This window comes from Mauremys reevesii, linkage group 2 (assembly GCF_016161935.1).
Source record: "Mauremys reevesii isolate NIE-2019 linkage group 2, ASM1616193v1, whole genome shotgun sequence".
NCBI classification, from domain to species: Eukaryota; Metazoa; Chordata; order Testudines; family Geoemydidae; genus Mauremys; species Mauremys reevesii.
Window position 1 is genome coordinate 118,918,621 of NC_052624.1, and position 19,236 is coordinate 118,937,856.

The following is a 19,236-nucleotide window of genomic DNA, read 5'->3' on the forward strand; positions in this document are numbered from 1 at the left end:
GGGAATGAATGAGGAGACTTGCGCTAGGGTGTTTTCAGTACACTGACAACACACAGCTTTATTTCTCTACTGAGAAAAATCCAGTAGAGGCAGTTAAGTGACTAATCCAGCACTTGGTAGTATTAAAGCATGCTGGGTCAGTCTGGCTCAGTCAGGACAAGACTGAGGTGATGTTGGTTGCCTGAGATTAAAAAGCAGAAGTGTCAGAACTTGCTCTAGGAAGGGCCTGAGATTATAAACTTGGGGTAACCACAGCTACACTTAGAAGACCAGGTGACATTTAGGATCATTTACTTGTCCGTGCCTGGCCAGAAGGGTACAGCTTTATCTTTCAGATGTGGCTTTTGTACCATCATCCATGCCTTTGTCCTCTCAGAATAATATTATTTCAACGTATCTTAAATTTATTTGTAAGATGCAACTGGTGCAAAAGGTGGCTGTCCAAGTGGTAACTGAGGGTACATTTACACTGCAAAAAACAAAACCAAAAACAGAAAAAAAAAGTGGCAGTGAGTCTCAAGGTTTGGGAAACCAACTCAGGTTTGCGCTATAGGGCTAAAAATAACACTGCAGACATGCCTGCTTGGGATGCAGCCTGGGCTCTGAGACCCACCCCTCTCTTTGGGGCAGGCAGGAATGTCTATACTACTATTTTTTAGCCTGCAGCATGAGCCCTAAGAGTCAGAGTCAGTTGATCAGGGTTCTGAGACCTGCTGCTGCAGGGTTGTTGTTGGGTTTTTTTGCAGTGTAGATGTACCCCTGAGTGTGTTAGACAGCACATGACACCTGTGCTCAGGGATCTGCATTGGTCAACAATTACCTACTGGATAAACTTTCAAATGTTTAGTTTTGACATATAAAGTCCCAAAAGGTCTGGGGCCAGAATATCTGAAGGATGACCACCGCCCACTGCTCCCCATGACAGAGCACCACAGTTGTGATCACTGGAGATGCTCATGCTTGACATAACAGAGACGGGACAGCTGGCTGAGCATTCTCCATAAGGCCCCCAGGGCTTTGGAATACCTTCCTTAAACTGGTCCAAAACAGTTCAGATTTGTCAGCTTTGATGGCATGCTTTGGAGTCCTTTTGGGGGAGTTCAGAAACTGAGGTGCTATTTGGTGTACTGGATTATTAGCATTTTTTACATTAAGGATTGCTGCTTAGTAGAAGGAGTGATGCTAAATAAGACGTGTATTACTGATAACCAAAAGCATGCTCAGCTGATTGGCATGGGTGCTTTATATTGCTACAAATAAAAATAAAATTCTAAAAAAAAATCACTAATAGAAATTATTGTTTTATTTCCCGACTATTAGTCTAATCTCAATTATGTGTTCATATATGTTTAAAAAGCACTTTATTCCTGTTTTCAAGTTCAAAACTAAAAACATATCCCAAAACCCCAACAAATGCTTTTTTTCCTTATCTTCAATGTTTTAAGAAATGTTGAAAGCCATACTCACTAACCCCATTAGCCCATTTAAGACTTAATTTTGAGCTGCAATTTATGGCAGGTTTTGGACTTAACCATACTATTTTACTTTATATTAAATTTCTAATACCCAACAAATTTTAGTGTCTACCAAGTCTAATTAAATTCTACCAAAATCAATATTTTCTGGAATAAAAATACCAGGTACATCTTTATCTTCCATATTTAACTAATAAAAGAGAGGAGAAAGTGACTTAGGGAGACACTTTCCAGACACTAATCAAGCATGTTGCCTACCATTCCAAAGAAGCCAGCTCTGTCTTCAGGTACATGAAGTTCAGGGTAAATATTTTCCAAGAACCATTTAAAGTCTTTACATTTGAGCTTCTCTCGAAGCAGCCTCCTTTCTGTCACATCTCCATAGGGCTCCTACAATAAAATAAAATACAGTAGAAGAATAAGAACAGGTGCTTTCTGTTAGATTAGCAACATACACTATTAGGAAACTGATCCTGCAGTGCTTTCCCAGGAAAAAAAAACTCCCATTGCTTATCCCTGGATTTGGTTTCATTATTATTAAGTTTCTTAATATTTTAGCAACAACAGTGCTTTCAAACACAGTGCAAATTGAATTATTTAAAAAAATCTGTTTAAAGTGAGAACACAGTAGCAAATTAACAGTTAGGGCTCTTTGACTGGATATTTTAAAGTCTCAATAACAGTGCATGAATTTAAATTAAGAGTGCTAAATTATTCTCACCATCCATTTGCAAAATCCTCTCTAAAGACATCATTAAACCTAAATGTGTTTAAAAGTTTGGAAATTCTCAGTTAAGGCTGCCTTTGAAGTTGTATCTTGTAAATCAGTAAATTCAATAAAATAAAACTAAGTTTAAAAATGGAACCTTAAAGCTGCTAAAGAAAGCCACCACTCAAACTTTTCACTTGCTACAGATTCAAATAGAGCTCACATAATTTCTTCAAATCTGCCTTCAAAATCCACTTCTTTCCATAGTCCAAGGGTTCTCAACCTGTGGTCACAACCTCATTTGCAATCCCCAAGTTTCCCAGAGGCCACCTCCCTTTTCCTCTGCCCCTTTCTTATCCTTTCATTAAAACAAAAGTAAGTTTCTAGCCTCTCCTTCCATCCTTTCCACAGATAAGACAGTCTGGGAGGCTTATGAAATTACTTTGTCCTCTGCAGACAAAAGGCAAAGGCCCTACACACATCCAAGGAGTACCACATCACCTCTTGCCTACTCATGTGTGAAATACAGGCAAGTGGATACTTGACTGATGTGAAAGCAAGATATTACCTTAAGAATAAATATTGGGTAAAGCCTCATGAATATTTTATCCTTCTGGAAAACTGTATGGTGAGGAGTGTCAGCCAGGAACCCTCCTAACTCCCCTATTCTTCTGGCAGACATGATTACAACTAGAACTGTTACCTTTATGGAAAGATGTATCAAAAAGCAAGATGCCAGAGGCTCAAATACTGCCCTTGTCTGAGTTGATAAAACCTGGTTCAAGATTTGATTAATACAAGATTTGGAGGGAAGAATCTAACCAAGCCTTTCAGGAAGCGAGATGGAGTAAAAACTGGATGGCGATCCCAAGGAGATAACCTCTAGTATTCACTTGTCCATAGTGTTCTCCGTCCAGGCTGGCAGGTAGTGGGAGAGTCTTCCTCCAAAAGGGTAGAAAAAACAGTGGAAATGTCTAGAGCTGATGAGGTTGTTGGTGCATGCCTTTTGAAAGTTCCATTAAAACACTCACTTTGGGGCCAGTGCTGGCTGGGAGGTAATGGACGATTGCCCCAGAGCACCATTTTCATAGGTCCTCTGATATCTGAGGAATAGTTCTTACTGCTGCTAATGGTAAAAATGCCAGCAGGGCTGGTCTCTGTTGAAATTGCTGCTTGCTGGATTTCCACTTAATCGTAAGTGTGTGCACATCAAGGGCGTAGAGCATGGCTCCAGAGACTTTTAGCAAGTGGAAGGATTCTTCTGTCTTTGCGCAGAGCAGCTTGTCGCACTCAAACAGAAGGTCCTACACTGTTGTTTGCATTTCCTTCAGGAACCCTAGAAAAGAGGGAGCCACCACATTACCACTGACATTGCCATTGCTGCCGTGTTCTCCACATTTAAAGCCATCTGGCCATCAGACCTAGCCACCAGCTTCCCCTCTTCGATCAGGGTCTAAAACTGCTCCCTAGTGTCCTAAGGTACTTTCTGGACAATGTCTGTCAGCTTATTAAAGATGAAAAAATTATATTTAGCTATCAATGCTTGATGGTTTCAGTTTGACACTGGAGAGGGGCCAACGAGTACACCTTCCTCCTAGAGAGGTCCAACCTCTTTGCCTCCTTCTCATGAAGCACAAACCTGGTTTGTTTCTGCCTACTCCGCTCAATAGCAGCTGATACTACCAGAGAGTTGGGAGACAAATATGAGAATAGTTAGTCCAAGCCTTTTGCAGATATGAAATACCTCTTTTCAGCCTGCTTGGATACTGGTGGAACCATCTGCCAAAGTGTCCTGGTGGGTTCAAGGATACATATGATGTTCTGCAGTCTGTGCAGGGCTTCCTGGATTTCTTCCAGGGAAACCTGTGGTGTCTCTGCCACACTTTTAAGCAAGTTCTGGAAAGCCTTAGGATCATCAGAATATGGCTGGAATCACCACCTCATCAGAGAGGAGCAGCAGCCAGTGGGAGTGGGGTGGAGGCCTTGGAGCTGGACAGAGTCAAACTCAATGTGCTGCTCCTACCTTCTTCAGGCCAATATACAGGTCCTTGCAATCAGAAGTTTTCCCTGGTCTCCAGGACCTCTCCATGAGGAATCTTTGGAGCAGGAACTTCCTCAGCTGTTTTGTCCTTCTTGGAGACAACTTGCAGATACTGCACCTGGATCAGACGTGGGTTTCCTCCAGGCAGTACAGACTGGCATAATGGTAGTCTGTGATCAGGAAGGATTTGTGGCAGTTGATGAAGTTTTTGAAGCCAGGAATCCTTCCTTGGGGGACTCTCCCCACTACTGTCAAAGAACAGGGGTGTGATGGGGAAATACAGGAATCCCTCTCTGACCCAGAGGAAGATCCCAAATCTCAGGGGACAGAACCTCAAATGTCTATCCTAACTATACTAAATAGCTAAACTATTCAACTTTTTCCTGTAAATAATTTGTAATAAGTCAGTGTGAACACTGAAGCTCCATCCTAAACCACAAGTGGTAAAAAGGAACTAAGATGGCAGCTGTCTGGCAGCCCCCTTTATAACTTCGGTGCAGAGCACAAGAAAAGCAGGGGCACATACTCAGACCAGATAGACACTGCTAGGAAAATTTCTGCAGTCCTTGACGCATGGCGCAAATGCGTAAACCTGAAGTGCACTACACATCGGGACAAGCTCTTAAAGAAGAACCACTGCATTCCAAGCCATTCTGACACATTGTTCAATTCACTGGGAAGCTTAGGTGCCAGCAGACTGGATAAAAAAAAACCAAACAAACACAAAAAGCAAACAGAATGTACTTGATAAGGCTCTAAAAGTTGAGAACTTTATTAAAAGGTAAGCCCACAAATTCACATCCCTTCACTATTTTCTCTACATTGGCAGCTCCTCCCTCTTCCATACTCAGGTTTGTTGGTTTCATGTGGAAAAGTTCTGAACCACTTATCTGAGATCACACAAGATGCAAGGATTTTCCTTGCTGCATGTGACTTTTCCCTTGCTGAATACTTCACTGATTAGCAAGGGCTTACTCTGAATACTTTTCTCCCTGGCCAGATTACAATATAAGTTGTCATCCTAGAGTTTGAGACTCCTAGGAAGGTAGCAAATAGGTGTCAGGGATCACGATCACCCTCCCGTCTCCACTGCCAAATGGGAGGAAGACCTGAGATACAGACAGACAGACTCTAACAGATAGATAGAACAATGTGATGTTAATATTGGTGGAGTCATAGCACTATCCGTAGTTAAGATTTTCCCAAAGTTTTAGTTTCAGTGGGAGTGTTCAACTTTCACCAAAACTGTGTTTTGATTAAGATTACTTTAAAATGCCAAGAGTATCTTGTGAAGTGTTTGAATTTTCATGTCCAAGTTGAAGAAAAACATGGCTAATATGAGCTTAGATGTAATGGTTCCCAAATTCCAAATGGCTAGCACATGTGGATGAGAACAGCAAGTATGCCCTGTCACCCAATGCCCCCCTTTTCTCCTCAGCAAGGCCCACTATTTTCCTGTTGCATGAATATGTCCTCCACTGGGTTTATGATCTCAGTATTGATTCCCTGGAGATCCCCCTTCCTCAGGTATGCTTCCGTACTCCATCACCACAAAGAACCCTGCTGCGGAGAGAGGCTGTCAAACTACCAAGGGCGGGCAGAGTAAGGAACATCCTGTATCAGGACCCAGGAGCCATTTGCTGCATCACGTTGTTATGGGAACCACAATTCAGTGTGCACAATTTGTGGAAAAACAAAAAGCAAACCCCCAGCCTAAACACAGTGAGTTACAGCAACCCAACTAAAAAAAAAAATCTAGGCTATTAACAGAAATAACTTCATTTAAGGACAGTTAAAGATTCAGCACAACATCCTGCAGCCACCCAACACCTTAAAATTATGGAATTAAAAAATAAAGGGAAAATTTCCCAGCATTTATTGCCACCTTCCCATCATGCATGATGCCATCAATAACATTCCCACACTCTGGAAAGCATTCAATTCCATCTCCAACAGATACGGAAAAACAATGCACATCCCTGTTTCATCAAACTTGTGTTCTAACACAAAACTTTAATGGGTGACCTCTGTAATGTTAAAGTAGAACAACTCTACATATATGTGGATTGTGATAATCAGATGTGCCAATATCTTGAAACAAGAGCTCATGAGATCGAAGTTAATGGGTTTTTTTGTTTGTTTTAATACAGTACAATAAATATGGAGAATGGAATAGAGTTTGGCCAGAACCCTGGCATTAATATCTCTACTCTTATGAAAAGTGCAGTGAGGTATTTGACCACAAGTGGCCAAGGATATCCAAGTTATGTCTCTTTTGAAAGAGGGTACCTTTGCCAAAACTGCCTCATCCCTAAGGTCACATGTACACTAGGAGCTCTTTACCAATATAGGAATACTAGTATACTATATCAGCAAAGTGCTCCCACTCTAGATGTAGTTATACCAGCAAAAACTGTGTTTTTACTGGTATAGCGGATTCCACCCACCCTATGAATGAAAAAAATCTATTCCAGTAAAGCACTTTTATGCCCGTATAACTGACTCTATGTAGGAACTTTTGCCAGGACAGCTGTGTCAGTCAGGGATCACATCTCTTCACATCCCTGACCTAGTGGCATAGCTATGTTGAAGTCTGTAACAGACATCTCCTGAAACCATATTTGTGCACTGGTTAAGTATCAGCTAAAACAGAAGAGGGTTAACTAGTGAATCAACACTACCATATCCTGCAGCATGTATGGTATATATATTCCTTGTATGTCTCCCATTCAACTACTGACCCCGTCTGGCCATGCTTAGCCTGTGAAATCAATGGGACACAGGACTAAATATGCTGTGTTGACAGGTTCAGCAAATATGTCTATTGTGTGCTTCAAGCTGTCGTGTCAGCTTATCCATATACAGGTTTGAAGTGTTCTGTACTTTAGTGAGCAATATGTAAGTGGCTGATGTTTTTAAAAATTCCATTACTCAGTAATGGCTATCCCTCCAGCAATCTGATCAATTAGTGGAGATTATGCTTCCTATAATTTATAACAATCTGTTTTCACTTCATGATAAACTCTTAAAATAAAGGTATATAGGAGATGGTCGGGTCTCGTGGTTAAAGCATGGGGTTTGAAGATGGAAGTAGAGTCCTGCACAGGACTAGTGTAGAGCCCTATAGCAGGACCAGGATCCTGCTGCTCTAATAGTGGGAACAGCCCAGGAGCAGGATTAAAAATAATCCTGCATAGGGCCCTAGATGGAAGATTTGGGTTCTACTTCTAGCTCTGCCACAAGATCACAATATTATAATTTTAGGTAGCACAGTAGTATAAACCACTGAAAACCATTGACAGTATTGCTCCCTATGGTTAAGATTACCTAAAACTTTCCTACTATAAGGCCCTGTTTTCAGGGGTTTATAAAACTTTGACAAACATTAACCATACAGGTTGTAATTCTCCATGCCAGGTGTCTGTTTCATGTTGAAAATTTTGGGAAAGTTTCAGCTAAAAATGATTCAGCTGCTTCCAAGAGGGAAATAAGGGGGAAATGTTGTTTTCCCATATTAAAAAAATTCTTATAACCATTTCAATAAGAAGCTCTAGTGACATGTTGTTGAGCTAAAGCATCTTGTTTAGAAAGTAGGGCTGTCAACAATTAGAAAAATTAATTGTGATTAATTATACTGTTAAACAATAATCAAATACCGTTTATTTAAATATTTTTGGATGCTTTCTACATTTTCAAATATATTGATTTCAATTACAACTCAGAATACAAAGTGTACAGTGCTCATTTTATATTTATTTTTTATTACAAGTATTTACACTGTAAAAAAAAAAGAAATAGTATTTTTCAATTCACCTAATACAAGTACTGTAATGTAATCTCTTTATCATGAAAGTTGAACTTACAAATGTAGAATTATGTACAAAAAAAGTGCCTTCAAAAATAAAACATGTAAAACTTTAGAGCCTGCACGTCCACTCAGTCCTACTTCTTGTTCAGCTAATCACTCAGTCAAACAAGTGTGTTTACATTTGCAGGCAATAACGCTGTCCACTTCTTGTTTACAATGTCACCTGAAACTGAGAAAAGGCGTTCTCGTGGCACTGTTGTAGCCAGCGGCGCAAGATATTTACGTGCCGACTGTGCTAAAGATTCACATGTCCCTTCATGCTTCAACCACCATTCCAGAAGACGTGTCCATGCTGATGATGGGTTCTGCTCGATAACAATCCAAAGCAGTGCGGACCAACACATGTTCATTTTCATTATCTGAGTCAGATGCCACCAGCAGAAGGTTGATTTTCTTTTTTGGTGGTTCAGGTTCTGTAGTTTCTGTATCAGAGTGTTGCTCTTTTAAGACTTCTGAAACCAAGCTCCACACCTCGTCCCTCTCAGATTTTGGAAGGCACTTCAGATTCTTAAACCTTGTGTCCAGTGCTATAGCTATCTTTAAAAATCTCAAATTGGTACCTTGTTTGCATTTTGTCAAATCTGCAGTAAAAGTGTTCTTAAAATGAACAAAATGTGCTGAGTCATCATCTGAGGCTGCTATACCAGGAAATATATGGCAGAATGTGGGTAAAACAGAGCAGGGGTGTAACAGGATGCTGCCTAGGAGATCCAAGCCAGGCCCCTGTTAGCCCAGCTCCACTTAAAAAGGGGGATTAGTTAGGACTGGCTGGGGAGGCCACACCCTAATCACCTGAGGGGATGGACCTGCAGGCCTGAGTGGCCAGCCTGCTATATAACGCTGGCTGGGAAGAAGCAGGGGGGGAGAGACAGGAAAGGGAGGAGCCAGGAGCTCTAGATCCCTGCTGGCAGGAGAAGCTAGAGGTCTCTCAGGATGTTGGTCTGTAAGATATGTAAATAGTAGGTGGTGGGGATAGGCACGAACAATAAAAGAGCACTGGTGCATGTACTTTGGAGCAGTCTCCGACTGAGTTTGTGGAGGGGCACTGCTACAAGGGGACATACAATATTGCCCCAAGGTGTTCAGTAAGAAATTTAATTAACACTTATTTTTTTAATGAGCATCATCAGCATGGAAGTATGTCCTATGGAATGGTGGCTAAAGCATGAAGGGGCATATGAATGTTTAGCATATCTGGCATGTACATACCTTGCAATGCCAGCTACAAAAGTGCCATGCAAATGCCTATTCTCACTTTCTGGTGACTTTGTAAATAAGAAGAAGGCAGCATTATCTCCTTTAAATGTAAACAAACTTGTTTGTTTTAGCGATTGACTGAACAAGAACTAGGACTGAGTGGACTTGCAGGCTCAGACGTTTTACATTGTTTTGTTTTTAAGTGAAGTCATGTAACAAAAAAAAAAATCTACATTTGTAAGTTGCACTTTCATGACAAAGATTGCACTACAGTACTTGTATGAGGTGAACTGAAAAATATTTTTTAAAATCATTTTTACAGTGCAAATATTTGTAAGCAAAAATAATATACACTTTGATTTAAATTACAACACAGAAGACAATATGTATGAAAATGTAGAAAAACATCCAAAATATTTAATAAATTTCAATTGGTATTCTATTATTTAACAGTGCAATTAAAACTATGATTAATCACGATAAATATTTTTAATCGCGATTAATTATTGAGTTAATCAGCGTGAGTTAATGGCAATTAATCAACAGTCCTGTTAAAAAGACATCTAAATTAATCCCCTTCCCCCTATTCCTGCAATGTTAGATATCTTCAGTTTATGTAGATACTTATAGTGATAATATAACCTTCTCCTTGACAAGCAAAATAAATTGGACTCCTTAAATATTACATTGTAAAGAATATTTTTCAGACTCCAATCATTTCTCTATTCTCTCATCCCTCTCCAATTTTTCGTCATTTTTTTTTTGAAGTGTGGCCATCAGAAATGGACACAATATTCATGCAATGGTCTTACTAGTGTGGTATGCAAAGGTTATACAATCTCTCTACTCCTACTTTATATTCTCATTTATACATCCAAGGACCATGTTAACATTTTTTGCCATAGCATCACTCTCAAGGTTCACTACAGTGATCTTTCAGAGTGACTGCTTTCCAGGATAGATACCACCCTTTAAGGATAGCCTAGATGTTCCTAGATGTATGACCTCTCATTTGGCTGTATCAAAATGCACATTGCTTATCTGTGCCCAGCTTATCAAGTGATCAGATCATTCTATATCAATGACCTGTCCTCATTATTAACCATCCTGCCAATCTTTGTGTTACTTGATAACTTTTAGCACCAATGATTTTACACTTTTTTCCATATTATTCCTAAAAATAACTAATTTTGGGAAAAAACAATCTCTGGAACATCCCACCAGCAGCATTCTCTCTTATTTATGATTCTCCATTAACAATTATGTTTTTAGATCTATATTTTAATCAAATTAATTTGCACCATATTAATTTTGTCACATTAATATTTTAAAATCAGAGTGTTCTACAGCACTATGCCAACTTACAAAAAAACAAATCGATTATGTCAACAGTTACTTTTAGAGAGAAAGGTGGGTGAGGTAATATCTTTTATTGGACCAGCTTTTATTAGTGAGTGAGACAGTGCTAGGTAGCTCAAAAGCTCGTCTCTCTCACCAACCGAAGTCAGTCCAATAAAAGATATTATCTCACCCACCTTGTCTCTGTAATATCTCTGTAATGACCAACACAGCTACAAAAACGCTGTATAGAACAGCTACCTTTATCAACCAGACTTGTAATCTTGTTGAAGAACATTGCCAAGTAGGTTAGATAAGACCTATTCTCCATTAAACTAGTTGGTAGCATTAATTGTATTTCTATCATGTACTGACAGAGTCCCGTATCAGCTGCTGCATTATTCCAATATGCATCAATGTCAAGCTAACCAGCCTGTCATTACCTGGGTCATGCAGCTTACCCTTTTTAAATACAGGCACAGCTATTGCTTTCTTCCAGTCCTCTGGAGTTTCCCAAGAGATATTAAAAATTAACCCTGTAGATAATGTTCAATTTTATGTCAGGGAAATACATTAATTTGTAAAAAACCTGAATTTAGCTACTAAAACAAACTAAAAACCCCCCACCATAAATAATTTTTCTGTTAAACTGAAAAGAAATACAAGTTTAGTTCTAAACACAATAGATATCAAACTCACCATACGTGCATGTGGATTTCGGTGGTAATAAAGCTCTTTATATTCGTCCATCCAAACTTCTGCTGCACGTACACTGTTAGCCAGGGCCTTGGCGCGTGAGTAGGGAGCTTGTTTGGGGAAAATGTGACCTACATGAGAACATGGATGGATCTCAAGACTTCCTCCGCACTGCCAGATCTAAACAAAGAATTTACATTACATGTTGGCAATCTGAAATCACGTGAACAATAGAATATGCAGAATAATAATACTTTACAATACTTTGTATTTATAGCATTTTCCCCAAAATCTCAAAGCACCTTATAAACTATAAATATCATAGTCTCAGGAGGGAGGCAAATATGATCCTCAATTTACAAGTAAATAAACAAAGGTGTCAAAGCACATCAATGGGAGAATGGGTAAGCTAACGGAGCCAGGAATACCGTGGTGCTTTCACTGGAGTTCTGGTTGGCAAAGACGAGATACTACAGATGTTCAAAGCATGATCATGTGTGCTATGCTGAGCTGCACCGGGCAACTCAGGCTTCCTTCCTCCTCTCTGGGGTTCAGATAATCCAGCTCCCCCCCTGGGGTGTAAGTAATATATACAATAGGAAAGTGCCTACCGCCCTAGCTCTTAAACATGTGAACCTAAGCTTTCATTTAAATATATTTCTAGCCTTCCTGGTTGTGAAGAAGTGATGTCTGCCAGAGTCTGCAGACAGTCTTCAGCAGAGGGAGAAACAGCATTCGCTAGATGCAGGGAGGAAGCCACCTGTCCTGAGAGTGGCCAAGATGAACAGCTGGTGTGGCCTATCTCCGGGAAAAACTAACAGATCTAAGGTTAGAGTGCTACAGACCAGTATCAAGAAAACCTTTGGAAAAGACCTAAAACCATTTAGCCAAAATCATGTTAAGGTCTACAAAATGCATGCAGGAACCGTGTCTAAACTTTGTTTCAACAACTGGATTCTTATGGATATGTTTTGGGTTTTCCCAACATTTTTCTTGTTTATGAGCTGAGACTGTTTAAGTTAGAAGAGCTCCTGGGAAAATTCAAGGATTGCTGTGAACCATCTTAGCATTATTCCATAGAGCAAGTATAAAACCCAGAGTGAAGGGTCTCTGTTCAACCTGGTTGGTCTTTGTCTTTTCTTCTGCCAGTTTTTTACTGTCCTATTCTAAACTTTTATTTTTTGTCCCAATTAATTAGTATGAAGACTTTAGAACTTCAAGCCATGATGTTTCCTGATTTTTCCTACATCCACTAGCCACTAAATTTGATTTAGCTGGCTTCTGCCGTTAGGGTGGGGGGGAAATTTTGTCCAGCAGTGGGACTGCACTTCTAATCCAGCCTTCCTAACCTGACCTCAGATGGACCAGAGACTCTGCCCCCACAAAAAAAGAGCCACAACTTCAACCTGAAGCTGATGGCAATCACACCCCACATCCCACCAGAAAAGAAAATGGGCACTTATTCTCTTCCATTTTGCCATCTCCTCTTTGCTCTGTCTATGTTCCGCTGGGGAAACTTAAGAAAATTCACAACTCTGTCAGTAAGCTCAGAAAGTTTCAGTTGTATCATCATTTCCATCTTTTTCAAAGAATATTAAAAACAAAGCTGTCCTGCACACTTAGGTAAATTAAGTTTAGGTAAATTAAGCATTTGGATCTTGTGTTATTAAGAAGTTGGACCCAAGACTGTTAAAAAGCACCCAGAGATGTAGTGCTGTCTGTGGGGTGCAAATTAAAATCAAAACAATCTTTTAACTGTATTTTGGTGGCCTAAAACTCTGCATCTACCACTAGAACAGATCAAGCCTCACCTGCTATTCCTGGGGAGAACTTGTATGACATGCTGGGCTTTGCAAGATTGGTTTCCCATTGCTAGGGCTCAGTTGCCCCTGGGCTCTCCTCTCATTCACTTTCTTGCTCCACAGGTCAGGTGTGTGAATTCTACAAAGTAGCACCCACTCATGGAACCAAGAACCATAGAATCATAGAACTGGAAGGGACCTTGAGAGGTCATCTAGTTCAGTCCCCTGCACTCAAGGCAGGACTAAGTATTATCTAGACCATCCCTGACAGGTGTTTGTCCAACCTGCTCTTAAAAATCCCCAGTGATGGAGATTCCACAACCTCCCTAGGCAATTTATTCCAGTGCTTAACCACTCTAACAGTTAAGAAGTTTTTCCTGATGTCCAACCTAAATCGCCCTTGCTGCAATTTAAGCTCAGAGCTTCCTGTTATATCCTCAGAGGTTAAGAGGAACAATTTTTCTCCCTCCTCCTTGTAACAACCTTTTATGTACTTGATAACTATTGTCATGTGCACTCTCAGTCTTCTCTTCTCCAGACTAAACAAACCCAATTTTTTCAATCTTCCCTCATAAGTCATGTTTTCTAGACCTTTAATCATTTTTGTTGCTCTTCTCTGGACTTTCTCCAATTTGTCCACATCTTTTCTGAAATGTGGTGCCCAGAACTGGACACAATACTCCAGCTGAGGCCTAATCAGCACAGAGTAGAGCAGAAGAATTACTTCTCGTGTCTTGCTTATAATACTCCTGCTAATACATTCCAGAATGATGTTTGCTATTTTTGCAACAGTGTTACACTGTTGACTCATATTTAGCTTGTAATCAACTATGAGCCCCAGATCCTTTTATCCCTTTCTGCAGTACTCCTTCCTAGGCAGTCAGTTCCCATTTTGTATATGTGCAACTGATTGTTCCTTCCTAAATGGAGTACTTTGCATTTGTCCTTATTGAATTTCATCCTATTTACTTCAGACCATTTCTCCAATTTGTCCCGATCATTTTGAATTTTAATCCTATCCTCCTAAGCACTTGCAACCCCTCCCAGCTTGGTATTGTCCGCAAACTTTATAAGTGTACTCTCTCTGCCATTATCTAAATCACTAATGAAGATATTGAACAGAACTGGACCCAGAACTGATCTCTGTGGGACCCCACTCGTTATGCCCTTCCAGCATGACTGTGAACCACTGACAACTACTCTCTGGGAACGATTTTCCAACCAGTTATGCACTCACCTTATAGTAGTTCCATCTAGGTTGTATTTCCCTAATTTGTTTATGAGAAGGTCATGCAAGACAGTATCAAAAGCCTTACTAAAGTCAAGATATACCACATCTACCGCTTCCCCCCTATCCACAAGGCTTGTTACCCTGTCAAAGAAAGCTATCAGGTTGGTTTGACATGATTTGTTCTTGACAAATCCATGCTGACTGTTATTTATCACCTTATTATCCTCTAGGTGTTTGCAAATTGATTGCTTAATTATTTGCTCCATTATCTTTCTGGGTACAGAAGTTAAGCTGACTGGTCTGAAATTCCCCGGATTGTCCTTATTTCCCTTTTTATAGATGAGCACTATATTTGCCCTTTTCCAGCCTTTTGGGATGTCTCCCATCTTCCATGACTTTTCAACGATAATTGCTAATGGCTCAGATATCTCGTCAGTCAGCTCCTTGAGTATTCTAGGATGCATTTTATCAGGCCCTGGTGATTTGAAGACATCTAACCTAAGTACTTTTTGACTTGTTCTTTCCATATTTTAGACTCTGTTCCTACCTCATTTTGACTGGCATTTACAAGAAGAGATACTGTTCTCAGTAGATTGAGTAGATCTTCATAATTATAGTCCATCTCTTGGGAAAATTTTGGCCAAGCTCTTAGCATCACTTCCCACGTAAGGAACAAAACTTTCCCGCTCTGGCCACACACTCATTTCTCTACTCTGAGCAGTCCCTTTCTGGCTGCAGCTCTCTCGCTTAGAAATGCTCTTGGCTGGCTTTCACTGAGGCTAATGAGCCCAAGCCATCTCTGAGCTGTGTTTGTTAACTCTTGCCTCCCCAGCCTGCAGTCCTAAAGCTATTGCACTTGGGTGCACTTTCTGCTATCCCCTGACTGTTCTTGCTAATGGTAACTTCAGAAATATTCAGACCTGGAGACCCCTGCATTACTGACTGCCTATCATAAGACACTGGCTACAAATTTTGATAAAGTGTTTGGGACGTACTGCTGAAAAAATTGCAGCATCTGAATTCAGTGTTGTGCAGAGGTACCGTGTGGCAGACATTCTTTGCAGCCTCATAAAGGTTTCTGAAGTTAGTCAGAGGGGAGGTCAGGAAAGTTCTGCCAGTGCACTGGAACAAGTTAAGGCTTTCAATAATGGTTAACCTGAGCTATCTGTAGATGCCTTTTGCAAAATACATTTCAATGAGCCAGTTTATTGGTTCGTTTTAGTTATGCAAGCAGGTAACCCTCTTTGAATGGAGAGCAGGATATTAGGATATGCTCAAAGGTGAGGTAGGGTTGTCCTGCGAGCATCCTGTTATGTCAAATATATTTTTAATACATTGTTATAAGCAGTATAAGGGGGCACAGCTGTTGGGAAAGTAGAAGGGAAGCAATGAAAATCTTTGTTCATTTGGATGAGAATATGGTTCTGGTAGGCACTAGAGAGGAGAGCAGGCCCATTTTTACACACTTGACCTGTATTCAGCAGCAGCAGGAGCTAAAATTAATATGGACTAGAGCAAAGCAATCTACTGGGGACTAAGGAAGTCTCTTTTGCTCTATCAAAGAGAATTCAGACACTGAAAGACCCTCCCAGCATTGCTGATACCCTAGAGGTCTCTTTCAGTCAGGCTTCCCCAGCAGTACTGTACTAAATTAGCAGAAAAAGATAACTGCTTTGTCAGCACCAGATTGTGAAGTAGAACAACTGGATCTTGATAACTGGTGGACAGGATACAGTTGTTCAAAAAGCACTTGCTACACATTTGTAATTATTTAACTTATGTGCATCCATCATCTGAGAAAACAACTCAAGAATGGTTTAGTCTTTCATTGATTGTGGAATTACAAATACAATTTAGTGAAAAGAAACATTACTCATGTGCCAGTTCTAGAAGGAGAATTAGGGATAGTGTGTCCTGAAGTTTTAATTCTATTTGTTTTTGTTCTTCCTTTCCACAGGGTTAATAGAGTAATAGGTAAGGCATGGCTGGTGTGCTTTTAAGCATGATTGGGAAGGTTCCAAGGCTCAGTATATGTCAACTAGTGAGTAAAAGGGTTGAGAAAACAGAGATGCCTAAAAATTTACATTGTAAAGGCACAGCATATCAGTGCTTGTCTACACAACCCCACGGTGCGGGCTATGGGGGTGTGAGTTCCAGCACATAGTAAAGAGTTGTGTTGTAACTGTCCTGTGTAGACCCGCCCTAGCACAAACTAAAGGGTTAGTCAGCATTAATGTAGTCCAGTTTAGTGCACACTGCAACTCACACCCCTGTAGTCAGCAGCATGTGGCTGTGCAAACAAGCCATTTGGCTCTCTCATGTATTGAGGGCTTTAAAACTATATTTAAAAGGTGGCAAATGCTAGTAACTACATTTCAGGAAGTGGGGCTTTCAGTTTTGGAAAGCTTGGTATAAGAATATCCTGTGGGGGATATTATGTGGAAAAACATCTTCCTGTTACAAGTTGTCTTCTGAACTACCTTACCAGGAGCACTGAATTTTATTTAGGAAGTTTTAACAGGTTTACAAATCATCGCCATGTAAATATCAGAGACAAAATTATAATCATTACAGCACTGAGCTTTTGTTCAGAGAAACGTTCTACATTAATACAAGCTGTCAGATCTCTCTATTTAACCAGGGGTTACCATATTCCAGAGTGAGTCTGTTTATACTACGCAGGACATATTGTTTCTGGTGATTTTATCAAACTGGGTGAAACTTCTGATTATATATATTTATCAAACCAGGCTTTTCTATCAAAAATAATATTAAAAATATTTGATAGGTGTGCTTTTTTTTTTGTTGTTGTTGTTTTTTTTTTGCAGGACAATGTACTATTGAACAAATAGTAACCAAATATTTAAGTATTTATTTGTTCTCTGTATATTTTTCTGGATACATAACTGGTGAATTTATTGTTACAGAAAATTAACTCCCATATTTTAGAACTATTTCTCTAGTTTTGGTCTATTTTCCTTTTTCCTATATGTTGTTTTCCCTAAAGTGGAAAAGACCTTCCCTTATGCCGCTCTCACAGACCCATATCACTACTGAAAAATGACAAATATTTTAGCAAAAATACTAATCAGTCAATTGGAGTCCATTGCCTCCATTTATATAAACCCAGATCAAACTGCATTCATTAAGGACAGACAAATGTTGGACAATATTTGGAGAGTAATTGAAATCAGCCATAATTCCAGATAAAAAAAAAATCCATTACATTTTTTATTACTCAATGCAAAGAAAGTGTTTGCACTGAAAATTCTCATCAAATTTACTGCCCAATTTCACTCCAAAGTCTTTTGGTTTAAACTGTTTAAGTTTAATCTTCTCCCCCATGGAATAAATATTTTGAAACATTCTTCTCTGTATGTTATTACATTTACTGTAATCTCTCTGTCCAATTTTTTTTTTAAATCAGAGTCTGACATTTTTTCAAGAAGTATATTTATATTAGCAACTCAAACATTCTTGTTACACTATTTCACTAAGGAAAGTAGAGTTTGTTATCATTTCTGTTTTGACCAAACATTTTTAACAGACAGGTAACTGGGTACTGTGGGGTACACGTTTAACTGTGATAAGTTGACAACAAATGAAACAAAGTGGCCTCTAAAAGGCTCAGTCCTGCAACTGCCTAACTCTGTGTATTAATGTGTACCACTAAACTATTATACAATAAGATTAGAAGGAATGGGCCCTAAACTCTACTGAACCAAATAAAGTACACAGGAGAGAGGAACTTCTGTCCTTTTCTCAGGAAGTCCCATTCCACTCGACTCTATAAAAAACAAAAAACAAAAAAAAGACTGCAAATGCTCTCCTCAAAATTACTGAGAAAACAGCTTTTAAAATTACAGAAATCCCCTCTACAGTTGTATTTTTAAATGTCCCTAAAAAGAAATCGTAAAGTTACTAATTAGTACCATTAAATTATATTTTCTTCATTAAGGCATAATTGTACAATATTGGTCACCCTTTTAAAGAGATTACACTGCCAGATTTTTTTTTTAATACTGAAGATATATTATGATCTCTATATAAACTGAGATACAAAATGAACAGCTGTAAAAACTAAGTAAAGAATTCAGCATAAAAAAACCCCAGATACTAAATGGTAAATGTGGTATTAATGGGTAGAACTCCTTTCCCACCAAACCACATCCATCCAGTAGAACATAAGAGTACTTAATACATAATGTATAGCTAATGTAGAGCTGGGAACACTGATTTTTTGGTTTGTAGGCATTTCTGAAAATTTTTAAAAGACAAATTTTGGTTAAACAAAATGCTTTATGTAACCTGAACTATAATTTTTGATTGAGGGTGGAGTATTTTATGATTTTTTAAATAAAAAGGAAGGACATTATTAGAAAAACAAAAAGTCATTTTGAATAAAAAAAATCAGAACATATCAAAACAAACCACTTCAACTTTCTGAATTTTGTTTGCTTTTTCCCATGACATGTACAATTCAGTGAAACTGACATGAATTTGAGAAATAATTTTGTATACTAAATGTTTCAGCTGAAAATTTTCACTATAATATGGTATGTGCTTGCATATATGTATGTGTGTGTTCTAGTTCTTGTTAGCACAAGGCTTTCGGTTAGAAAGCACAGGAATTTTTCCACTAAAAACAATGGAATGACAGACTTTTTCCCTTCACTTTGCCCATATGTAAAAAAACCGCATGTATATGGTAAATATTTTTTATTTAAAAAATAGATTTTCATATTATCAGGGAAACTATCAAATATATTAAACAAAGGAGACAGGAAAATCACTTTCTGGCTAATCTGTTTGTTGTTGTCTCTTCTCCCATTTTTTACTAGTGGATTAAGGGATAGGCAATGTTATGATGCCACCTATT

The 19,236-nt window shown here is 39.1% G+C and overlaps 1 protein-coding gene across 1 annotated transcript in view; it reads right to left on the minus strand.

The window, feature by feature from the left end:
• Positions 1-19,236, minus strand: part of GALNT12 (polypeptide N-acetylgalactosaminyltransferase 12) — a 94,038-nt gene that overhangs the window by 23,745 nt on the left and 51,057 nt on the right. Inside the window, exons 6-7 of the mRNA XM_039526911.1 lie at positions 11,328-11,504; positions 1,734-1,865 (exon numbers count right to left, since the gene is read on the minus strand). Coding sequence (XP_039382845.1) covers positions 1,734-1,865; positions 11,328-11,504 — 309 coding nt within the window. The remainder of the gene's footprint in view (positions 1-1,733; positions 1,866-11,327; positions 11,505-19,236) is intronic.